The sequence below is a fragment of the Vipera berus genome (assembly GCF_964194415.1).
Source record: "Vipera berus genome assembly, chromosome: 1".
Taxonomy (NCBI): Eukaryota; Metazoa; Chordata; class Lepidosauria; order Squamata; family Viperidae; genus Vipera; species Vipera berus.
The window spans coordinates 302,577,321-302,595,817 of NC_138202.1; the positions used below are offsets into that span (position 1 = coordinate 302,577,321).

Consider the following 18,497-nt stretch of genomic DNA (forward strand, 5'->3'; position numbering starts at 1 on the left):
CAGAATATAGATTCCATTTATGTACTTTTATGGTACATACAGTAAATATAAACCACAGATGGGGAAGCTTTGCTTTCCATAGTTTCCCATTTCCCATTAACATTCCCCAATGCACCCGGTAATCAAGAAAAATGAGAACCGCTCTCTATCAATAAATAGCAGGAGATATATTCTCCCAGCTTTGTGTAGAAAAAAAATATACTTCATGATTCTGTAAAATTCCTTCTAAAACCACCTAACCAATGGCTGTCAGATTCCTCCGACCAGATTCAGCAGTAAATCACATATTTCCTAACACTTCATTACTTAGATTGATTCCTTGGCTAGACTTGGCAGAAGATTCACAGTTCAGCTAGATCAGGAGTGTCAAACTGCCAGCCCGTGGGCCAGATGCGTCATGGCAAAACTGCGCCCACCCCACTGCCGGAAATGGCAAAAAAGTCATGATACGTTGCAACATGTCACGTGACATTGCAAGTTTGACACCCTTGAGCTAGATGAAGCCTTAAACTCTGCAGCTGATTGCTGACCACTGGTGAGAAGATGTCAATTACTATTACAGTCTTGATGTTTAAACTTAAGGTTTGATGGAATGCCTAATAGACCCTGGGAAGGCAAAAAAATAAAAAATAAAAATCCGAGGGGGGAAACATAAGAAAGACAATGAGCAGCTAGGTGTATATTAAATGGGAAAATTGCTTTGATAAGCTTTTAACATTGTTACATTACCCAAGTAGCTATAAAGGTCTGTTTAGAAACCCAAATAGTTCTTGTTTCCTGAGACTACCACCCTTAGAGGGCTACACTAAATCATCACTAGCATCACAACCAAGCTCAGAGAGCATCAGGGACCCCTCACATGGCTTCTTTCCTATTTTTCTGAATTAACAGATACTTTATGTGACGCATAGTAGCCCTGAAGCTGAACGGCTGTTCTACATTAACATAACAGCCATCTTTGTCTTAGGAATTGCTGGTTTCCATCACAGATATGCTAAACCACAATATAGGTGTTAAATCCATTTAAGCTGAGAGATTAATAAGCTGTGAGGTAACCAAGTGGTTGAATCAAGTCTAAATGTTATGTAGAAAGAAGTATTTTTTTTGTCTGTCTTGTGCTGGCGGTCACTTTTACCGAGTTCTAGCCACTATAACAACATTCCGTGTGCCTTTGGCATCTAGACATGCCAGCCACATGACCACGGAGACATCCTTGGACAAGCGCTGGCTCTTCGGCTTTGAAATGGAGATGAGCACCGGCCCCTAGAGTCAGAAACGACTAGCATGCATGTGCGGGGGAACCTTTACCTTTAGTCACTATGAAGGAGCCAGGAACTGGGAGACTGTGAGGTCTAGTCCTGCCTTGGGTACAAAGCCAGCTTAGGTGATCTTGGCCCAGTTACTTTCTCACAATGCTGGGAAAAGAGGCAATGGCAAACTACTTCAAACATGAAAAAATTCAAATATCAAAGCTGACTGGGTGACTTTGGTTTACTCAGCCTTTCTCTGTCCAACCTGCATCACAGGATTGTTGGTGTTGGGAAAAATAGGAGAAAGAAGGAATATTAGGTATATTCATTGCCATGAGTGATGTACAAAAATAATAAAGGTGGGATTAAAAAAAATCTTTAAAAAAGTCTGAAAAATCTTGCCAAGAAAACTGCAAGGACTTGTCCAGTCTTTGAGAATTGGACACAATAGACCACAAAAAAATATTATGAAGAATGATAGTCCTTTGTTTACCACTCTATTCATTTTCGCATTGAGGGGAACTTTGCAAGTCTTATATTCAGTATATAGTGATTACTGGTATAATTTGGATCTGAATTAAAATAAGGAAGATACCTGTTGGAATCCCATTTTTTTTGAAGTTTTCAATGTAGTCATTACCAAAAGAATCCTTCCCAACCTACACAGCAAAAATAAACAACATTACATATTTCAGATTACCCAGCTCATCTTGGACAACATTCTCAAGGATGGGCAAGATATGAATTTCCATGTTGCTGAGCTTCCATTAACCCTGAAGACTACCTCTGAAATATCTGTTTTGCAGTCATTAAAAATATTTCAAAATGCAAACCTTCTGAATATGCAAAAATGAAAACGTGTTCATTGTTTTTAAAAACCAATACAATTTTATTCTATATTACCTCCACTGTCATCATATTTTAGAAACAGGAGCTTTATATTACTCAATATTGCTACAACTGATCCATAAGTCATATCAATGGCTTTATAACATGATTAAAATTCCTTTTTAATATCTTCCTCAGAAGCAAGAAGTACTGAATCCAGTGGGGAGTCCTCCTCCCCTCTATAGAAATATAGCACTGAAGACTGGGAGAGTAACATCATTTCTCTCTCGAACAAGTGCATTTAAAGTGAATTTGGGCAGCCAAGTAATTTAAATAAAAATAATTTTTAAACAGTAGCATGTTACAGAATATTTAAAAATATGTAATAAGAAATCCAGATTTGCTGACTATGCATTTAATATCTTTGATAATGAAATCACACAACTTATGGTTTGTTGAAAATACAGTTAAATTATGGAACCAAAGAAAACTAAACAACATGATATGCTCTGTGACCTGTGAAATGATGGACATGGAAAATATTTCTTAAAGAATGAACCCGTGGGAGAATCGTATCTATGCACCATTTAATAATGGCAGAGGATGCACAGTAGTCACCAAATGCTGAATGTCAGAGAAAAACAATACATAACACTGTAAAATGAGGTCAAGTAACAAGGATATGAAATGGAAGCCCTGAAGTCCTGGACAGTGTATCTCACATGGCAACATTTTATTAAGGGTTCCGCTTAACAAATTCTTTAGTTTAAATCATGGATAAATTATTGTTGTACATGTTAAGATACACTATAAGAGGCTGGTGGGCAAAAAGGAAATCGCTGTTGGTTAATTATAGATAAAATTCCTTCATACCTACTTCTGAAAAAGCACAGACTTACTTCCCTACATTTTATATCAACAACTATTCTGTATGTCTTTAGATATCCCTGAAAATAACAAAAAAGCTCTTTGGGAAGTAGACTGCAATGTGGATCCCTCAACCTTTCTGGCTCTGCAGAACGGCAGCAGCAGAGGGAAGGGATGGTTGTGGAAACGTGTCTGCTGCTTGTGCAAACAGAGCACTGCGCCCTCACCTGCTGCTTGCACAACTCAGCTCTCAACTGGCCGCAGACCAGTACTGGTCCATGGACCAGGGGTTGGGGACCCCTGGCTTAAAGGACCACGAATTCAGTTTTGACACTGAAAGATGTTCTAAGTCTGCTCCATGTGTTCAATTACACTAACTGATTCATAAACTGCATTAAGCTGTGGTTTGCTTAATAAACAACAACAATCTGAGATCATGCTAAGCCACGGGTCGGCAACCTGCGGCTCCCAGCCGCCCGGTGCGCGCGTACCTCTTCGAACGGGCAGTGGTGCGCGCGCACCTCTCCAAATGGAGAGTGGCACCGCCCGTTCCGAGAGGTGCGCGCGCACCTTTCCGAAGGGCGGAGGTGCGCGCGCACCTCTCCAAGCCGCCGCCGTCCCGTCCGGAGACCTGCCGTGTTCGTCAAACATTGATAAACATGGCAGCTGTGCAAACGGGATTGCGGCGGTTTGGAGAGTGCGCGCACACTCGCCAAACCGCCGCCATCCCATCCGGAGACCTGCCGCGTTCGTCAAACATTGACGAACACGGCAGCTGTGCAAACGGGATGGCGGTGGTTTGGAGAGTGCGTGCGCACCTCTCCCAAGCCGCCGCCGTCCGGAGACCTGCCGACGTTTGGGGAGGTTTGGGGAGGTGCGCGCGCACCTACGGTCGTTCGGAGAGGTGCGCGCGCACCTCTCGGAATGGGTAGCGGCGCCACTTCTTGAGAAAGCTGCCGCGGCACGTTTGCAGGCTGCCGAAAGCGGCAGTTTTGCAGACGGGCCGTCGCCGTCGCGCAACCGGTTCCATCACACATTAAAAAAAAGGCAACCGCGCGCGTCCGCGCATGAAAAACCCGTTTTGCGCATGCGCAAAACTTTTTTGCGCATGCGCGTGCATGGACGCACGCACGCGGCTCCCACTTTTTTTAATGTGTGATGGAACCGGTTCCCAGTGGCTCTTTTCCTTTTTCGGGTTGCCGACCCCTGTGCTAAGCCATACAAAACTGATACTTTCTATTGTTTATTTGGGAAGATACAGAATAGACCGATACATTAATTTAGCATGTCATAACCCTGTTCTCAAAATATATTAGTATTACTATATATTAACACTACCGGCTGCTCTACCAGCTTGCTCATGGGATGCTATGGCAGTCCTAGATTGCAAAGGGTCCATCATTTGTCTATCCCTATATTGTACTAATCTTCATCCAAAACAGAATACATGTATTCCGTTTGCTACTTATTTTTTTTTGTCTTAGATAAGACAGTTGTTAGTTGCTAAAATGAACTCGTAAATTTTGTCTGCATTAATACTTAGGCAATTTATTACAAGAGAATATACTGACAATAGCATATATAAATTAGTTCTTACCTTGCAGATCATTGAGGTTTTAGCTCCAAGCCGAACTGCCTGAATACATTGGTTGGCACCTTTCCCTCCAAATCCAGTGAAAAATTTATATCCATGTATGGTTTCTCCAACTTTGGGTAAACGTTTAGTAAGGCTGTTGAAATAAAGTAGTAAAGGTACTCTTTATTGCGTATTAATAACTAAATTCTTAAGAGTTTTTAAATATTAACCACATAGAATTGCTAAGGCCATGTGCTATAGATATTTAATTAAAAGTAGTTCCAATAGTAATCAAAAAATGTGTAAACGCAACCTCCTTCACACTCTTATAAGAACCAAAAATAAAACAGACCTCACAATTGTTTCACTATTCCAGTAAAAAGCAGTGAGCAAGACCAACATTTTTTAGGTCTTGGGGAAGATGGGGGGAAAAATACAGAATAGGTAACTAAGCACAATATATGCAGGACTGCTAGAAGGTGTATGCAACCCACACAGTTACTTACATAATACCAAAAGGGGGGCCATTCCAGTAAACATGCCCATTCACACAATATGCATACACTTCTGAGACAAAAACAAAATACCGTAGCTCCTCAATTATTTTGGGATTCCACAACATTTGAAACCTCTTTTTAATGATAACGGGCAGTGATTACTTAGGTGTTACAATGGCACAGATCAAAGTCAACTTGGAACGGATTATTGAAGAGAATACTTCTCAGCCTAAGGACGGCCTTGAGTTAATTTTTAATATAACACAACAGAATCACGATGCAGGAACTTTACAATCCTATTTGGGAAGTTAAAAATGCTTTTTCTTTTTGTTAGTTGGTGTTAAGTTTGTATGCTTTTTAATAAATTATTAATAGAAATGTGTAAAATTAAATATGACCTGTAACACTGAATCTTATAACAGTCAAGATAACTGCTTTAAAATCATCTTACAACAAAATTCATGATTATCAAAAGAAAGAAAGAAAGAAAGAAAGAAAGAAAGAAAGAAAGAAAGAAAGAAAGAAAGAAAGAAAGAAAGAAAAGAAAGAAAGAAAGAAAGAAAATGCTTCATCATGCTGCACCATCCTTTGCACTACAAGGCAGGCACTGAAGTATAGGAGTACCCCTCAAGAGGACCATGCTTTCTGGCTTCGGCTGCAACCTGGTATAACCGCTGCTTCAAGCTCACAGTTGAGAGGAAGTGATAGAACTGGTCTCTCAGTAGTTGCAAGAGTTCAAAGCCGATTGCAGAAGACAGGAGACATCCAAAGAGGTAAAAGAGACACTGGAGAATTTAGGTGGGAATAGGTAGCATAGGAAATCAAAAGCTCTTAATCAAGGGGCGTTCACAAACACATAAACATTATTGATACAGCAAGCTGGAAAAATTGTAATACTTTATATAGCAAGATATGTTCTGCTGAACAGAGTAGAAAAATAAAGTCTTAAGAAAAAAAGCAATAGCAATATCACTTAGACTTATATACTGCCTCATAGTGCTTTACAGAGTCAGCATGTTACCCCCCAACAATCTGGGTCCACATTTTACCGACCTCGGAAGCATGGAAGGCTGAGTCAACCTCGAGCCGGTGAGAATCGAATTGCTTGCAGTTGGCAGAATTAGCCTGCAATGCTGCATTCTAACCACTGTGCCACCAATGATACTTGGCCAAGACGACAACAAGTCAAAAGTTGGCCAGCTATGCGGCAGTATGCAAGAGACAGACTCTTTCTATTTTAATCTTAAATTTCCTCTCTCATATCTGAACAGTGCAGGACAGGGCATAAACAAGTGGGTTTCTTTGGCAGATCTATTGTATTAGCCACATAAATGAGATTAGACTGTCTAGAACAGGGGTGGGAAACTATGGTCCTTTTATGACCTGGCTGTCTCAGAAATTCTGGGAGTTGAAGTCCACAAGCCATAAAAGGGACGTAGTTCCTGACCGCTGGTCTAGAACATGAAATAATAGGGTTGGAAGAGACCTTGGCAATCTTCTAGTCCCACCCCCTCTCAAGCAGGAGATCCCATATTTTTCAGCGAGGGGATGGAAGGATGGAGTGGGGAAAAAATGGTTAAGTCATCATGAGTATCCTTTATTTGGTTCAAAAGATGGTAATTGAGTCAGGTTCAGATTTTTGGATTGCTGTATCTCACTGACCATAGGGACGCGGTGGCTCAGTGGGTTAGGACGTTGAGTTTGTCGATCAGAAGGTCGGCACTTTGGCGGGTCGAATCCTGAGTGCCACGTAGCAGAGTGAGCGCCTGTTACTCGTCCCAGCTTCTGCCAACCTAGCAGTTCGAAAGCACGTAAAAATGCAAAATAGGGACCACTACGGTGGGAAGGTAACAGTGTTCCGTGCGCCTTTGGCGTCTAGTCATGCTGGCCACATGACCATGGAGATGTCCTCGGACAAGCGCTTGCTCTTCGGCTTTGAAACGGAGATGAGCACTGGCCCCTAGAGTTGGAAACGACTAGCACTCATGTGCAGGGGAACCTTTACCTTATCTCACTGACCATTAAAATAAGAAATTGTGTCAAACATCTGGGGAACCAATCAGCATAAACCTTGCCTAAAATATCTAGCTTAACTTGAAAGGTCACATTGGAAGTACATATGTGCATTTCCTCCTTAAACACACTTCCATCTTGCATGTTAAACCTCCTGCCAAACACACCTTAACAGACAGCTCAGGAAAATTCACTTTTAGAGATAGAGATTTAAGAAAAGGAAGCCGTGCTATAATGTAATGCTGTTATCTTGTCACCAAATTTTGTAATGAGAAGCAATTACTAGATTTTGATTTCATTAGGCTAACTTTAAAAGCATTTCAGCCTTCTGTTTTGAAATGACAATTATGAGTAATTTCTACGATTAAGGAACCATCTGTTACTGTGCATCCTCCATTCACACGTACACTCAAATGTGCATTTTCCCCGAGGAGTTGAGCACATATATTGCAGACTTAACTATGTTTTGAAGGGAAACAGCTGCTTGTATAACAGAAAAAAACAACCTAAACAAGCATTTAAGTCCAAAGTCAGAAGCTTTTATTTTAATACAAGCATGTCTGCATACATATTACAAAAAGTAAAACAGCATGGTTATTTTTCCAACTCCAGAATACATGGTCCTAACATGAAAGAAAGACAAAAATGGTAGAAATTAATATTTATCATTTAAAGCACGGTGGGGCAGGGGGGCAACAACGGCCCTTTTATGACTTGCAGACTTGAACTCCCAAGATTCCTGAGCCAGCCAGAGGTTCCCCACCTCTGATTTAAAGAGTAGAAGGCAATACAATAAACATTGCAAGACCAAGATTGTAATACACCTGGAAAGCAGGTGAAAATGATGGCACTTGAGATGCAAATAACTTCCAAATAAATTTGGAAGCACCTGAAGGCAAACAGCAATGGATGGAAACTAATCAAGGAGAGAAGCAACCTAGAAATAAGGAGAAATTTCCTGACAGTTAGAACAATTAACCAGTGGAACAACCTGCCTCCAGAAGTGGTGAATGCTCCAACACTGGAAGTTTTTAAGAAGAGACTGGACAGCCATTTGCCTGAAATGGTATAGGGCTTCCTGCTTGAGCAGGGGGTTGGACTAGAAGACCTCCAAGGTCCCTTCCAACTCTGTTCTTCTGTTGAGGAGGAAGTAATAGTATAGAAGAGAGAGTGCTAACTCTCCCATCTGGTCTTACATACTTAAGAAAATAATGATTGCAGACTATTTCCTGGTCTCCAAGTCTTTAGTTATATTCAAACATAAAAAGAAAGTATCAAAGTGTTCAGAAAAGCTCCATTTCTATGTCCAGAGGCCAACTGGATGATACAGTTAATTAGACTGCTGGTACTTGTGGTGACAGTGAAGAGGACCAAAGAGGCTTTGCAATCATTAGGGTCCCAGAAATTAAAACAATGTTAATTTTTTTATTAGAACGTAACATGGAAATCCTCAAACTGAGACTTCATCTTAAGCCCTGATTATGCCAGAGAAAATAACAAAGGAAGTTGAGACTTGATTAAAGGAGGAAAACAAAGCACTATAACTGCTTTCAGGTGCTTTTGGGAACAGCAAAAGAGTCTGATGAGTGAAGCTCCTAATTAGGGGAAAGATAGTTAATCCAGTAATTATGACCTCCTGGCCAGAGGATATGGTCGTATCATCATTGTCTAAGTTGCAGAAGGAACTCTTGCCAGAAGCTCCTCGTCTGCAGCCTCCCAGAAGTCTAAGAGAGCAAAATGAAGTTTTGTTTTGGTTTTTTTTAAAAAAAAATTCAGCTAGCTCATGTATGCAGGCCAAGTGTGAAGCAAACTACACTGCAGACTATGATGGCCTTCAATTAACTGTAGATGGACACTATTTCTATCGGGGAGATTGCCTATAGATAGTAATCACTTGGAGTTTTCCAGTCTTGTTTCTCATTGCCTTCGCAGGGGCATTCTGCTTCTTCTTGCCTGCATTTGACCTAGTGGGACTGGATTTTCTTGCCTAGATCTGAACACTACTTCCTTTGGGGGAGTTCAACAGCCAATGAATGGGATCGGATGAATTTAGAAAGTAGCTCCAATGTATATATTAAGAAGTGTTTTGACAGCAATACAGCATGCTTTTCTTTGATAGACCTTTACTACAGGAATTTAGCAACTGCAATTGGGACTGATAACTGGATTGTTAAGCAAAGTGGTTGCTAAATGAAAATTATGTGACAATGACTATCCTTAGGATTTTACTTCGGTTTTCCTTTGCTTTTTGCAATTTCCTTCAGATGAACTGGGGTTGTTTCTCTTTCTCTCCAAAGACATCTTAGTATGGGATAAGTTAGAGTGAAAATAAGATGATAGAAACAGTGTGAAGGTCATAAATGTGAGGACTGGTCACTAAATTGGGTTGGTTTTTTTTAGCACTGTTGTACGTTTCAATAGTCCTTAAATGAGGCAGTCACTAAGCAAGGACTATCTGTACTAGTCTCTAAGCTACCACTATATAATAGTACGGAGCTGGGACAAGATATCAAAAGCAGATAGGGAACTCAAGTTTATGTTACATCAAATCTAAAACGGCTCAAAGGCTCAATTGGTAGTTTTTTGGTTTGTGTGTGGGGAGGGGAAGCTTTGTCTCTTGGTATTAAAAGCTCAATGAGATGTCTCACAAAGTGGTTCAATATAAGAAATTGAGGAATGCAGGCAAGGTACACGAATAGAATAGCTCCAGTGGTAAGAAAATAACACAAGCCATTTCTTATCTCAGAAAAATACTGGGTTAATGTTAAATCTGAATTAAAGCTTTCTGATATGGGATGATCAGATAAAAATAATGAACTGATGTCTAAATACAAACCGTTTTAGAACTAAAACTACACAGGACTCAATAGTTTTGGAGAATGGCCTCAGAAAGGGACAAAATCTTTTTTAAAAAGTAAATTCTGGAAAACTAAAGAAAACCTAGAGGCTGAAACCAATCAACTAACTTATGTCCATACAGATAGCTACCGATATAGAAAACTATAAGTGCTGAGAAGGTTATCTATCTAGTTAATCATTTTTATGACTAAGTAACTGGGTCTGAATCTAACAATGTTTAATAAGAGTCTTAAAAGAATAGTGGTGCATAAAATCTGTTACAGATCAAGAGTGTTAAAGTAGAACTCTTAAATAATTAAAGACTATACTGTTGAAGACAATACTTAATAACCAAGGAAACGGGCAGGAATACTGGCAAGCAAGCCTATAAAATGCCACATGGCAGAAGATGTTTACGCAGGACTTTGTTCCTGGCAAGAAAAATGTTATAAGGGTGTTGACAACACAGCATAATGTTCAGTTTGTGAATATCTTGAAATATGGTGAAATAGAATAAAAGCCTTGCAGGAGATCCAAAGCATGCCACTCCGTCTTCAAAGTCCAAGTAAATGTAATATCAAATGAAGAGAAAGCAAAAGGAACATTTATCTGAGAAACAAACTTTGTGGATTTTATTGCTATCAAGTAATTCTTATGCTAAGGTCTGTCAGGATACTAACAACAGATGTACACATTTCCAGCCCCAAATGCTGCTTATAATTTTATAATTTAATTGATTGTACTGTACTGATGTCTGAGTGATAAGAAAGAATGAAAGTTCCATAATGAAAAATCAAGATGTGCATGAGCTACATTTCTCATTTTTCCCCAAATTGAGCAGTTGAGAATACAAAAAGTTCAACATTTTAAATAATAGGAGGAAAAGACACAAGTGAAGCATGCAGTTAAAAGACACAATTAGGAAATACCTACTTTGAACATATTTAAATATTAAAGGTATATTAATTAGCTCATTAATCATAACAAAATGATCATTTTATAAGCATATTGAAAGCAATGTATCAATTGCCATGAGTCAGCATAGATTTATCAAGAATTAGTTTCACAAACTAACCTTAATTTTTGATTGAGTAATTTCCTTAAAAGATTGTGAGAATGCTATAGACATACTATAACGTGACTTAAGCAATATATTTCATAAAGTATCACATGGCAGGCTGCTTACCAAGCTAATTAAATGTGAGCTGGATACCATGACAAATATATATCTGGAATGAAAATCATACTCAGAGTACTTATAAATATAAAACAAGTGTACATGATGAAATTTAGTAGAAGAAAGTGCAAATGTACTCTCCTTGGAAAACAAAAATGCGCAGACACAGGGGAGGAAACTCTGGATTGGTAATAGTGCATATGAAAAAGATCTTGGAATAGAAAATTACTGCGTGTTAAGTATGACCAACAGTAGTAAGGCTGCAGAAAAAACAAATGTGATTTCAGTCTGCCTTAAAAACAAGTATCTCTGTATTATGGGAAATACTAGTTCCATGTTTTTGTATTTTTCTTTTTTTCTATCTTATGATTTATGATCTATGACTTACCACTTTGTTGTTTGTACACTGAGAGCTTATGCACTGCAGCCAAATTCCTTGGGTGTCCAATCACACATGGGCAAGAAAGAATATTTATATTCCTATGAGTTCCATTTATTTCACTTTGTTCAGATCTCACCAGCATCTGGTTCTGGGTACTGTACTTTTAAGTAGGATCCAGAGAATTGGAACAGGTTCAGCTAATAGTTATGAGAAAGGTTAGGGGGCAGGAAACTACCGTAAATTCTATGAAGAGAGAGACTGAAGAAGCTGGGTATGTTTGCATTTGACAAAAGGATACCAGTCATCAAGTAGCTGAAACAAAGTAGTTTAAAAGTTGATGAAGACATATCTCTTGTTTCATAGTAAAGGGCATAGAATAACTTTATCTAAGTTAAATGGCCTCCTCCAGCTTCATAAATGTAATTTTATATTTTGTACCAAGGAGAAATAATAGCATCATTATCAGCCTAAAAACAACAGATAAGACAAGAATTTCAGCTATACTACAGTTTCTCTTGGATAAGACAGTTTTGATCAGTTTTTCCATTCCCTAAGTTTCTTAAAAGCTGTGATGAATTAATCACCTATTCAAGATCTACAAATATCAATCATAATTCTAGCAACCAAAAGAGGAGAGAGCAACCTCAGTACTTGATTTTTGCAGCCTGGCAGCACTTCAGCTGTTGGCACCATCCATTTCTCTCTCTGACCATTTCAATTTATTTGTATTTATTAAAGCATTTATAACATTTTAACATCAGAAATGTATTAAAAAAAAGGAATGAAGGCACTGAAGGCAATGAGATCCTACAGCTTATAACTCTACTCATAGAACTTCATAAGGTCCATCAAAATTTTAATCTAAACTAATTAACAGAAAAAGGTGGTGGAATCCAGAAATAGTACAGATTATAGTACCTATCACACTCACTTCCCGTGGCCTGCAGATACTAAAATCCAGGGCTTTTTTTGTCATAGAAAGCACCGGGACGGAATTCCGGCATCTTTTGTTGACAGATTTTCCAGACTTGCGTTCTTTTCCTATTGTTGCCCTTCCTATCCTTGTTGGCTTTTGAAAATGCCCTGCTGGCGGTACGGTGCGAGCGGGTTCCCCTCTGGCACTGTCCGCCACCTCTAGGAGAAGCCGTGAGGCACTGGAACGCCACAGCCAGAGTGTGGCTTGATTGGCTGGGTCGGACCATGTGGTGTGGAAGCCGATGGTGGCAGTGGGAGACACATAAACATGGACGCCATCTTTCACGAGAGGGTGAGTGAGTCTTTTGACTTCCCTTACAGAAGGTGGGGTGTGAGGTTAAAAAGAGGCGAAGCGAGAGGAAAGAAAGGCAGCTGGCGTGGAAGCTTGCCTGACAGTGAAACTTTGCTGTTTCAGTTCCTTGGGTAGTTCAAAGGCTGGGAGGTCTACGAAAATCTCTTTTTAGTCTTTTATACTTTATATTCAAACTGCAGAGGGGACGAATAAGAATAAAGCCTATGTCTTGTGATTTGGAGGTATTATTATTAATAATATATATTAATTATGTATTGGTCAGATGTAAAGGTAGACCTACAGTATGAGGTTTAATCAGATCTATTTATTAAATTGGGTTTAACTTAAAGGTAAATTAAAAATAATCTGTTCACTGACAAAGTTTCAACTTTAATTTGTTTCAAATCAATATCCATATTAAACTCCAAATGTAAATTTTTCCACCTTGTTTGACAACGTCTTAAAAACAATTCAGTCTTTTAAAGGTAAAGGTTCCCCCGCACATGTGTGCTAGTCGTTTCCGACTCTAGGGGCCGGTGCTCATCTCCGTTTCAAAGCCGAAGAGCCAGCGCTTGTCCAAGGACGTCTCCATGGTCATGTGGCCAGCATGACTAGACGCCAAAGGCGCACGGAACGCTGTTACCTTCCCACCGTAGTGGTCCCTATTTTTCTACTTGCATTTTTATGTGCTTTCGAACTGCTAGGTTGGCAGAAGCTGGGACGAGTAACAGGCGCTCACTCTGTTACGCGGCACTCGGGATTCGACCCTCCAAACAAGCTCAGCGTCCTAACCCACTGAGCCACCGCGTCCCTCAATTCAATCTTTTACAAGCAACCAAATTTTATTGGGCCAATTTCATTCCACATATAAAACTGACATTTCTACTCATTAAACTAAATGGGTATGCCAGTGGTAAAGGTCCCAAAAGATTAATAAAATGCCTTCTTGTAATTTAAAGCCACACAGTGCATGGTAACATTAATAGTATTAACTTACCTTGAACAAAATCCTAGTCTTTTAGATACACTAAAAATTGAAGGGTGTTTTTTTTCAACTACAAAGGTAAACCTTGTAGGGTAGGCAAGGCAGGTTGTATGATGTTGAATTCTGGCACTTTTTTTTTTTACAAAAAAGCACTGCTGAAATCTAATGTTTTGTTAAAATTTATCCATTTATGCAAAGGGATAGCTTGAGACTATGATGCAGCATCATATTTTTAAAGTCTTAGGCCTTTCAAATAGAAAATGGGCATAAAATGAAGGGATAGCTCAGCAGTAGTCTCCCCCGCTGTTACTTTGTTAGGCACCACTTTATTTTAGTATTTGTAGAAATACTAAATATTATTTAAAATTATACTAAATATTATTTAAAGAAAATCACCTTCTCCATGATTGGCTGGAGATTTCTGCTGCTTGTAACTGGCTAATCAAGTATTACTTTGAATAGAACAAGGCTTGCTGATTTTATTGCTAAAGGTTTATCAATGATGAGTAAAAACACTTCTAAAAACCTCTAAATGAAGACTAAAATCACAAACATTTTTGAGAGAAAACCTCACTTAAAGATATTTTAGGTTTTTTTAATGTGTGGGAAAAATCAGCACTATCTGACAGGCAAATTGCAGTGCTCTAAAGTGCTGCACAGCAATAGAAAAAAACTCTAGGAAATTCGATGCCTAACAATAGTTATTATTCTTGAACGTATATTTGTTCTTTCCATCACCATACAGAAAGCCATTTCAAGTGGCTAATTTTGTTTTCTTTTAAATGCAATAATTTTCTTGCTGGGATCGAACAACACAAACATATTTATTCCCTTACCCATACTCAGTCCCTTAAGAATTAAGCAATAGTTTCTCAGCTTCATGTAGGCTATAATGCCAAGGAGTTTGGTAAATGTGAGCCTTATCTCCTGATTTTTAATTGCCCATGCCCAATGGAACATTTTACTCTTCCACTGATGGCATCACAGTCTACTGCCATGGAAATAGCTAATACTACAAACAACCACCTCACCTCTTTGGAAAATAGAGAGACTGTGTAACCTGGAAATGACAGCTAGGATAAATCAATTTTCAGGTATAATAAACATTTATAACAGCTTACCTAAACACATGTACACCACATACAGACATACACACATCAGTAATTCATACCAATCTGGGGGTCACTGTGGGACAAGAAAGGCTCCTTTAAATGTCAATTTCTTCTCCCACTCTCATTTTAGTTGCAACTTTTATTTAAACTCAAAATTTCCTCTCAACTTTTTAAGATGGGCCAACAACCATTGCGTCATCAGCTTACATCTCAATTGACTTTCATCATTACTTTTTATTTGGCTAATGTTGTATGCTCATAATTCTTTCATACCTCGAAATATATATATATATATATATATTTACATATATATATGTAAATTACTAACAAAGAGTTAAGGGAGTAGTAATTTACATAAATATATATGAGCTGTCCGGTGTGACTACTGCCTGTTCGATGGCCTTCAAGATAGGCTGAAACAGGAAATAAAGATTTGCCCCATGTTTGGGGCCTAGCAAGGTAATCTAAATAGTTAAGTATTTGACATACATATATATACATATATATATATATATATATATATATATATATATATATATATATATATATATATATATATATATATATATATATATATATGTGTGTGTGTGTGTGTGTGTGTGTGTGTGTGCAAATTATTCAAATTGCTAATAAAGAATTTGGGAGGCTAAGATGATCATTTCGAACTCATTTATGTTCTCATCAGTTAGTCATACCCTTTATCTGAGATTCGAACCCGGGCTGATTGTATATCAGGCAGTGTTTTAACCTCCTGAGCCACGGGGTTCTTTCTCTCTTATATTAGCTGGAAGGCAAGGCAAATGTATGTTTAAGTATTTGTCAAGGCTTTTTGAATGGACCTTGCTAATTAACTCTTTCTTGACTAGTTCCTGTGGATAAGCCCTGAGCCGGGCCAAAACAGGAATGAAAGAGTTAATTAGCAAGGTCCATTCAAAAAGCCTTGACAAATACTTAAACATACATTTGCCTTGCCTTCCAGCTAATATAAGAGAGAAAGAACCCCGTGGCTCAGGAGGTTAAAACACTGCCTGATATACAATCAGCCCGGGTTCGAATCTCAGATAAAGGGTATGACTAACTGATGAGAACATAAATGAGTTCGAAATGATCATCTTAGCCTCCCAAATTCTTTATTAGCAATTTGAATAATTTGCACAAATAATGAGCTGTCATAAGTTGACTAGTTCCTGTGGATAAGCCCTGAGCCGGGCCAAAACAGGAATGAAAGAGTTAATTAGCAAGGTCCATTCAAAAAGCCTTGACAAATACTTAAACATACATTTGCCTTGCCTTCCAGCTAATATAAGAGAGAAAGAACCCCGTGGCTCAGGAGGTTAAAACACTGCCTGATATACAATCAGCCCGGGTTCGAATCTCAGATAAAGGGTATGACTAACTGATGAGAACATAAATGAGTTCGAAATGATCATCTTAGCCTCCCAAATTCTTTATTAGCAATTTGAATAATTTGCACAAATAATGAGCTGTCATAAGTTGACTAGTTCCTGTGGATAAGCCCTGAGCCGGGCCAAAACAGGAATGAAAGAGTTAATTAGCAAGGTCCATTCAAAAAGCCTTGACAAATACTTAAACATACATTTGCCTTGCCTTCCAGCTAATATAAGAGAGAAAGAACCCCGTGGCTCAGGAGGTTAAAACACTGCCTGATATACAATCAGCCCGGGTTCGAATCTCAGATAAAGGGTATGACTAACTGATGAGAACATAAATGAGTTCGAAATGATCATCTTAGCCTCCCAAATTCTTTATTAGCAATTTGAATAATTTGCACAAATAATGAGCTGTCATAAGTTGACTAGTTCCTGTGGATAAGCCCTGAGCCAGGCCAAAACAGGAATGAAAGAGTTAATTAGCAAGGTCCATTCAAAAAGCCTTGACAAATACTTAAACATATATATATATATATATATATACACACACACACACACACACACACACACATACATACACGTTTTCGTAGATTTTTACTATGGAAATAGAAGCTAACAACCAACTCCCCTTTCTGGACGTCCTAATCTACAAAAAAAACCAATAGTTCCCTAGGACACTCCATCTACCGGAAAAAAACACACACCAACCGCTACTTAAACGCACAATCCCATCACCACCCAGCACAGATCAACTCCGTAGCCAAGACCCTCATCTCCAGAACCAAATGCCTAGCCGACAAAGACCACCTGAAAACCGAATTACACACTCTCACAAACGTATTAATTTCCAACAGATTACAAAGAAACACAATTACCAACCTAATCCAGAGACACCCCACAAGAACTAAGACACAGAACAGGACAATGGCATTGCCCTTCTCCCCTACATTAAAGGCACCACAGATAAAATCAGCAAAATTCTCCACAAACACAACATCAAGACAGCCTTCGGCACTGACCAAAAAATAGCCAACATCTTAAGAAACCCCAAAGACAAGATCCAGCTTGAAAACCAAGGAGTCTATGAAATACCATGCAAAATCTGCCCAGCCACATACATTGGACAAACTAATAGGAGAATAAATGCACGCATCGCAGAACGCAAGAATGCAGTCAGAAAAGAAGAAAAAACTTCCTCCCTTTTCCAGCACCTTAAAGCAACAGGACATGAAATTGACTTTGAAGGAACGAAATTAATCTCCCAAACTGAACACTACAACAAGAGAATAATTATGGAAGCCATCGAAATACAGAAACACCCCCACAACATGAATAAATGTGACGATACCTCCTGCCTACCAGACATCTGGAAACTAGCCCTAGTCAACAAACGAGTCCCAGCCACGAAAACCGACACCGGACCCACAACAACACAGGACGCCACCACCAATCATCCTCACCAGACTCAAACCCAAACCCACCCCATAGACGAAATGCAACCACCATCCAGAAGCTAAACCACGGCGACATCTCCAGCTGCTGCACCCCCCCCGACCGCCACAAGCAAACTGACACACACCATGAATACAAGGCCAGACCGCAAACTCGGAGCCGAACCAAAGCCCAGGATGTTACACCACAGCCCTCTGCTCAGGACATTACATCGCAAAACTCAGGAGGTTACAATACTAAAGCTCGGGATGTCACAACACAGCCAACCACCCAGGATGTTGCAACACAGAACTCAGGATATCACTACACTAGAGCTCAGGATGTCATCACACAGCCCATTATCCAGGTCGTTACAACACAAAAGACTAATGGGCACACAGCCAACACCTCAGCCACACAGGATGTTACAAAACAGCCAACTAATCCACAAACAATAACGACATCAACCAATCAAGATGGAACAACACAGCCAACCAACCTGCTTACAGCAACGAAGCCAGCACCCCCCACCCCCCCACCAATATTTATAGAAACGGCAGCTCCGATCACGCTTTGCTCACACAAGCACGAAGCCGAAGACACCAGCCTGAAGATGACGAGTGGCACCTCGTCGAAACATCGCCAAGACACTCTCAATCTTACACGGGAAAAGACCTGAATACACCAAGACATACATACATACATACATACATACATACATACATACATACATACATATGTCTTTCCACACAACCGGCGGGTGGGAAGGATCAAGAACCTCAAAACAGTGGGTGAAACTAGACAATCATAGCCCTGCCCTTTCTTAATGTGAATCACACAGATGTAAAAAGGAGCAAGGCTTAATCACCAGGTAATGCCCACC

General features: G+C 39.4%; 1 protein-coding gene across 2 annotated transcripts in view; it reads right to left on the minus strand.

The window, feature by feature from the left end:
- Positions 1-18,497, minus strand: part of RBKS (ribokinase) — a 65,556-nt gene that overhangs the window by 36,978 nt on the left and 10,081 nt on the right. For both annotated transcript variants that reach the window (XM_081314265.1, XM_081314264.1), the window contains exons 2-3: positions 4,543-4,675; positions 1,846-1,909 (exon numbers count right to left, since the gene is read on the minus strand). In XM_081314265.1, coding sequence (XP_081170391.1) covers positions 1,846-1,909; positions 4,543-4,675 — 197 coding nt within the window. The remainder of the gene's footprint in view (positions 1-1,845; positions 1,910-4,542; positions 4,676-18,497) is intronic.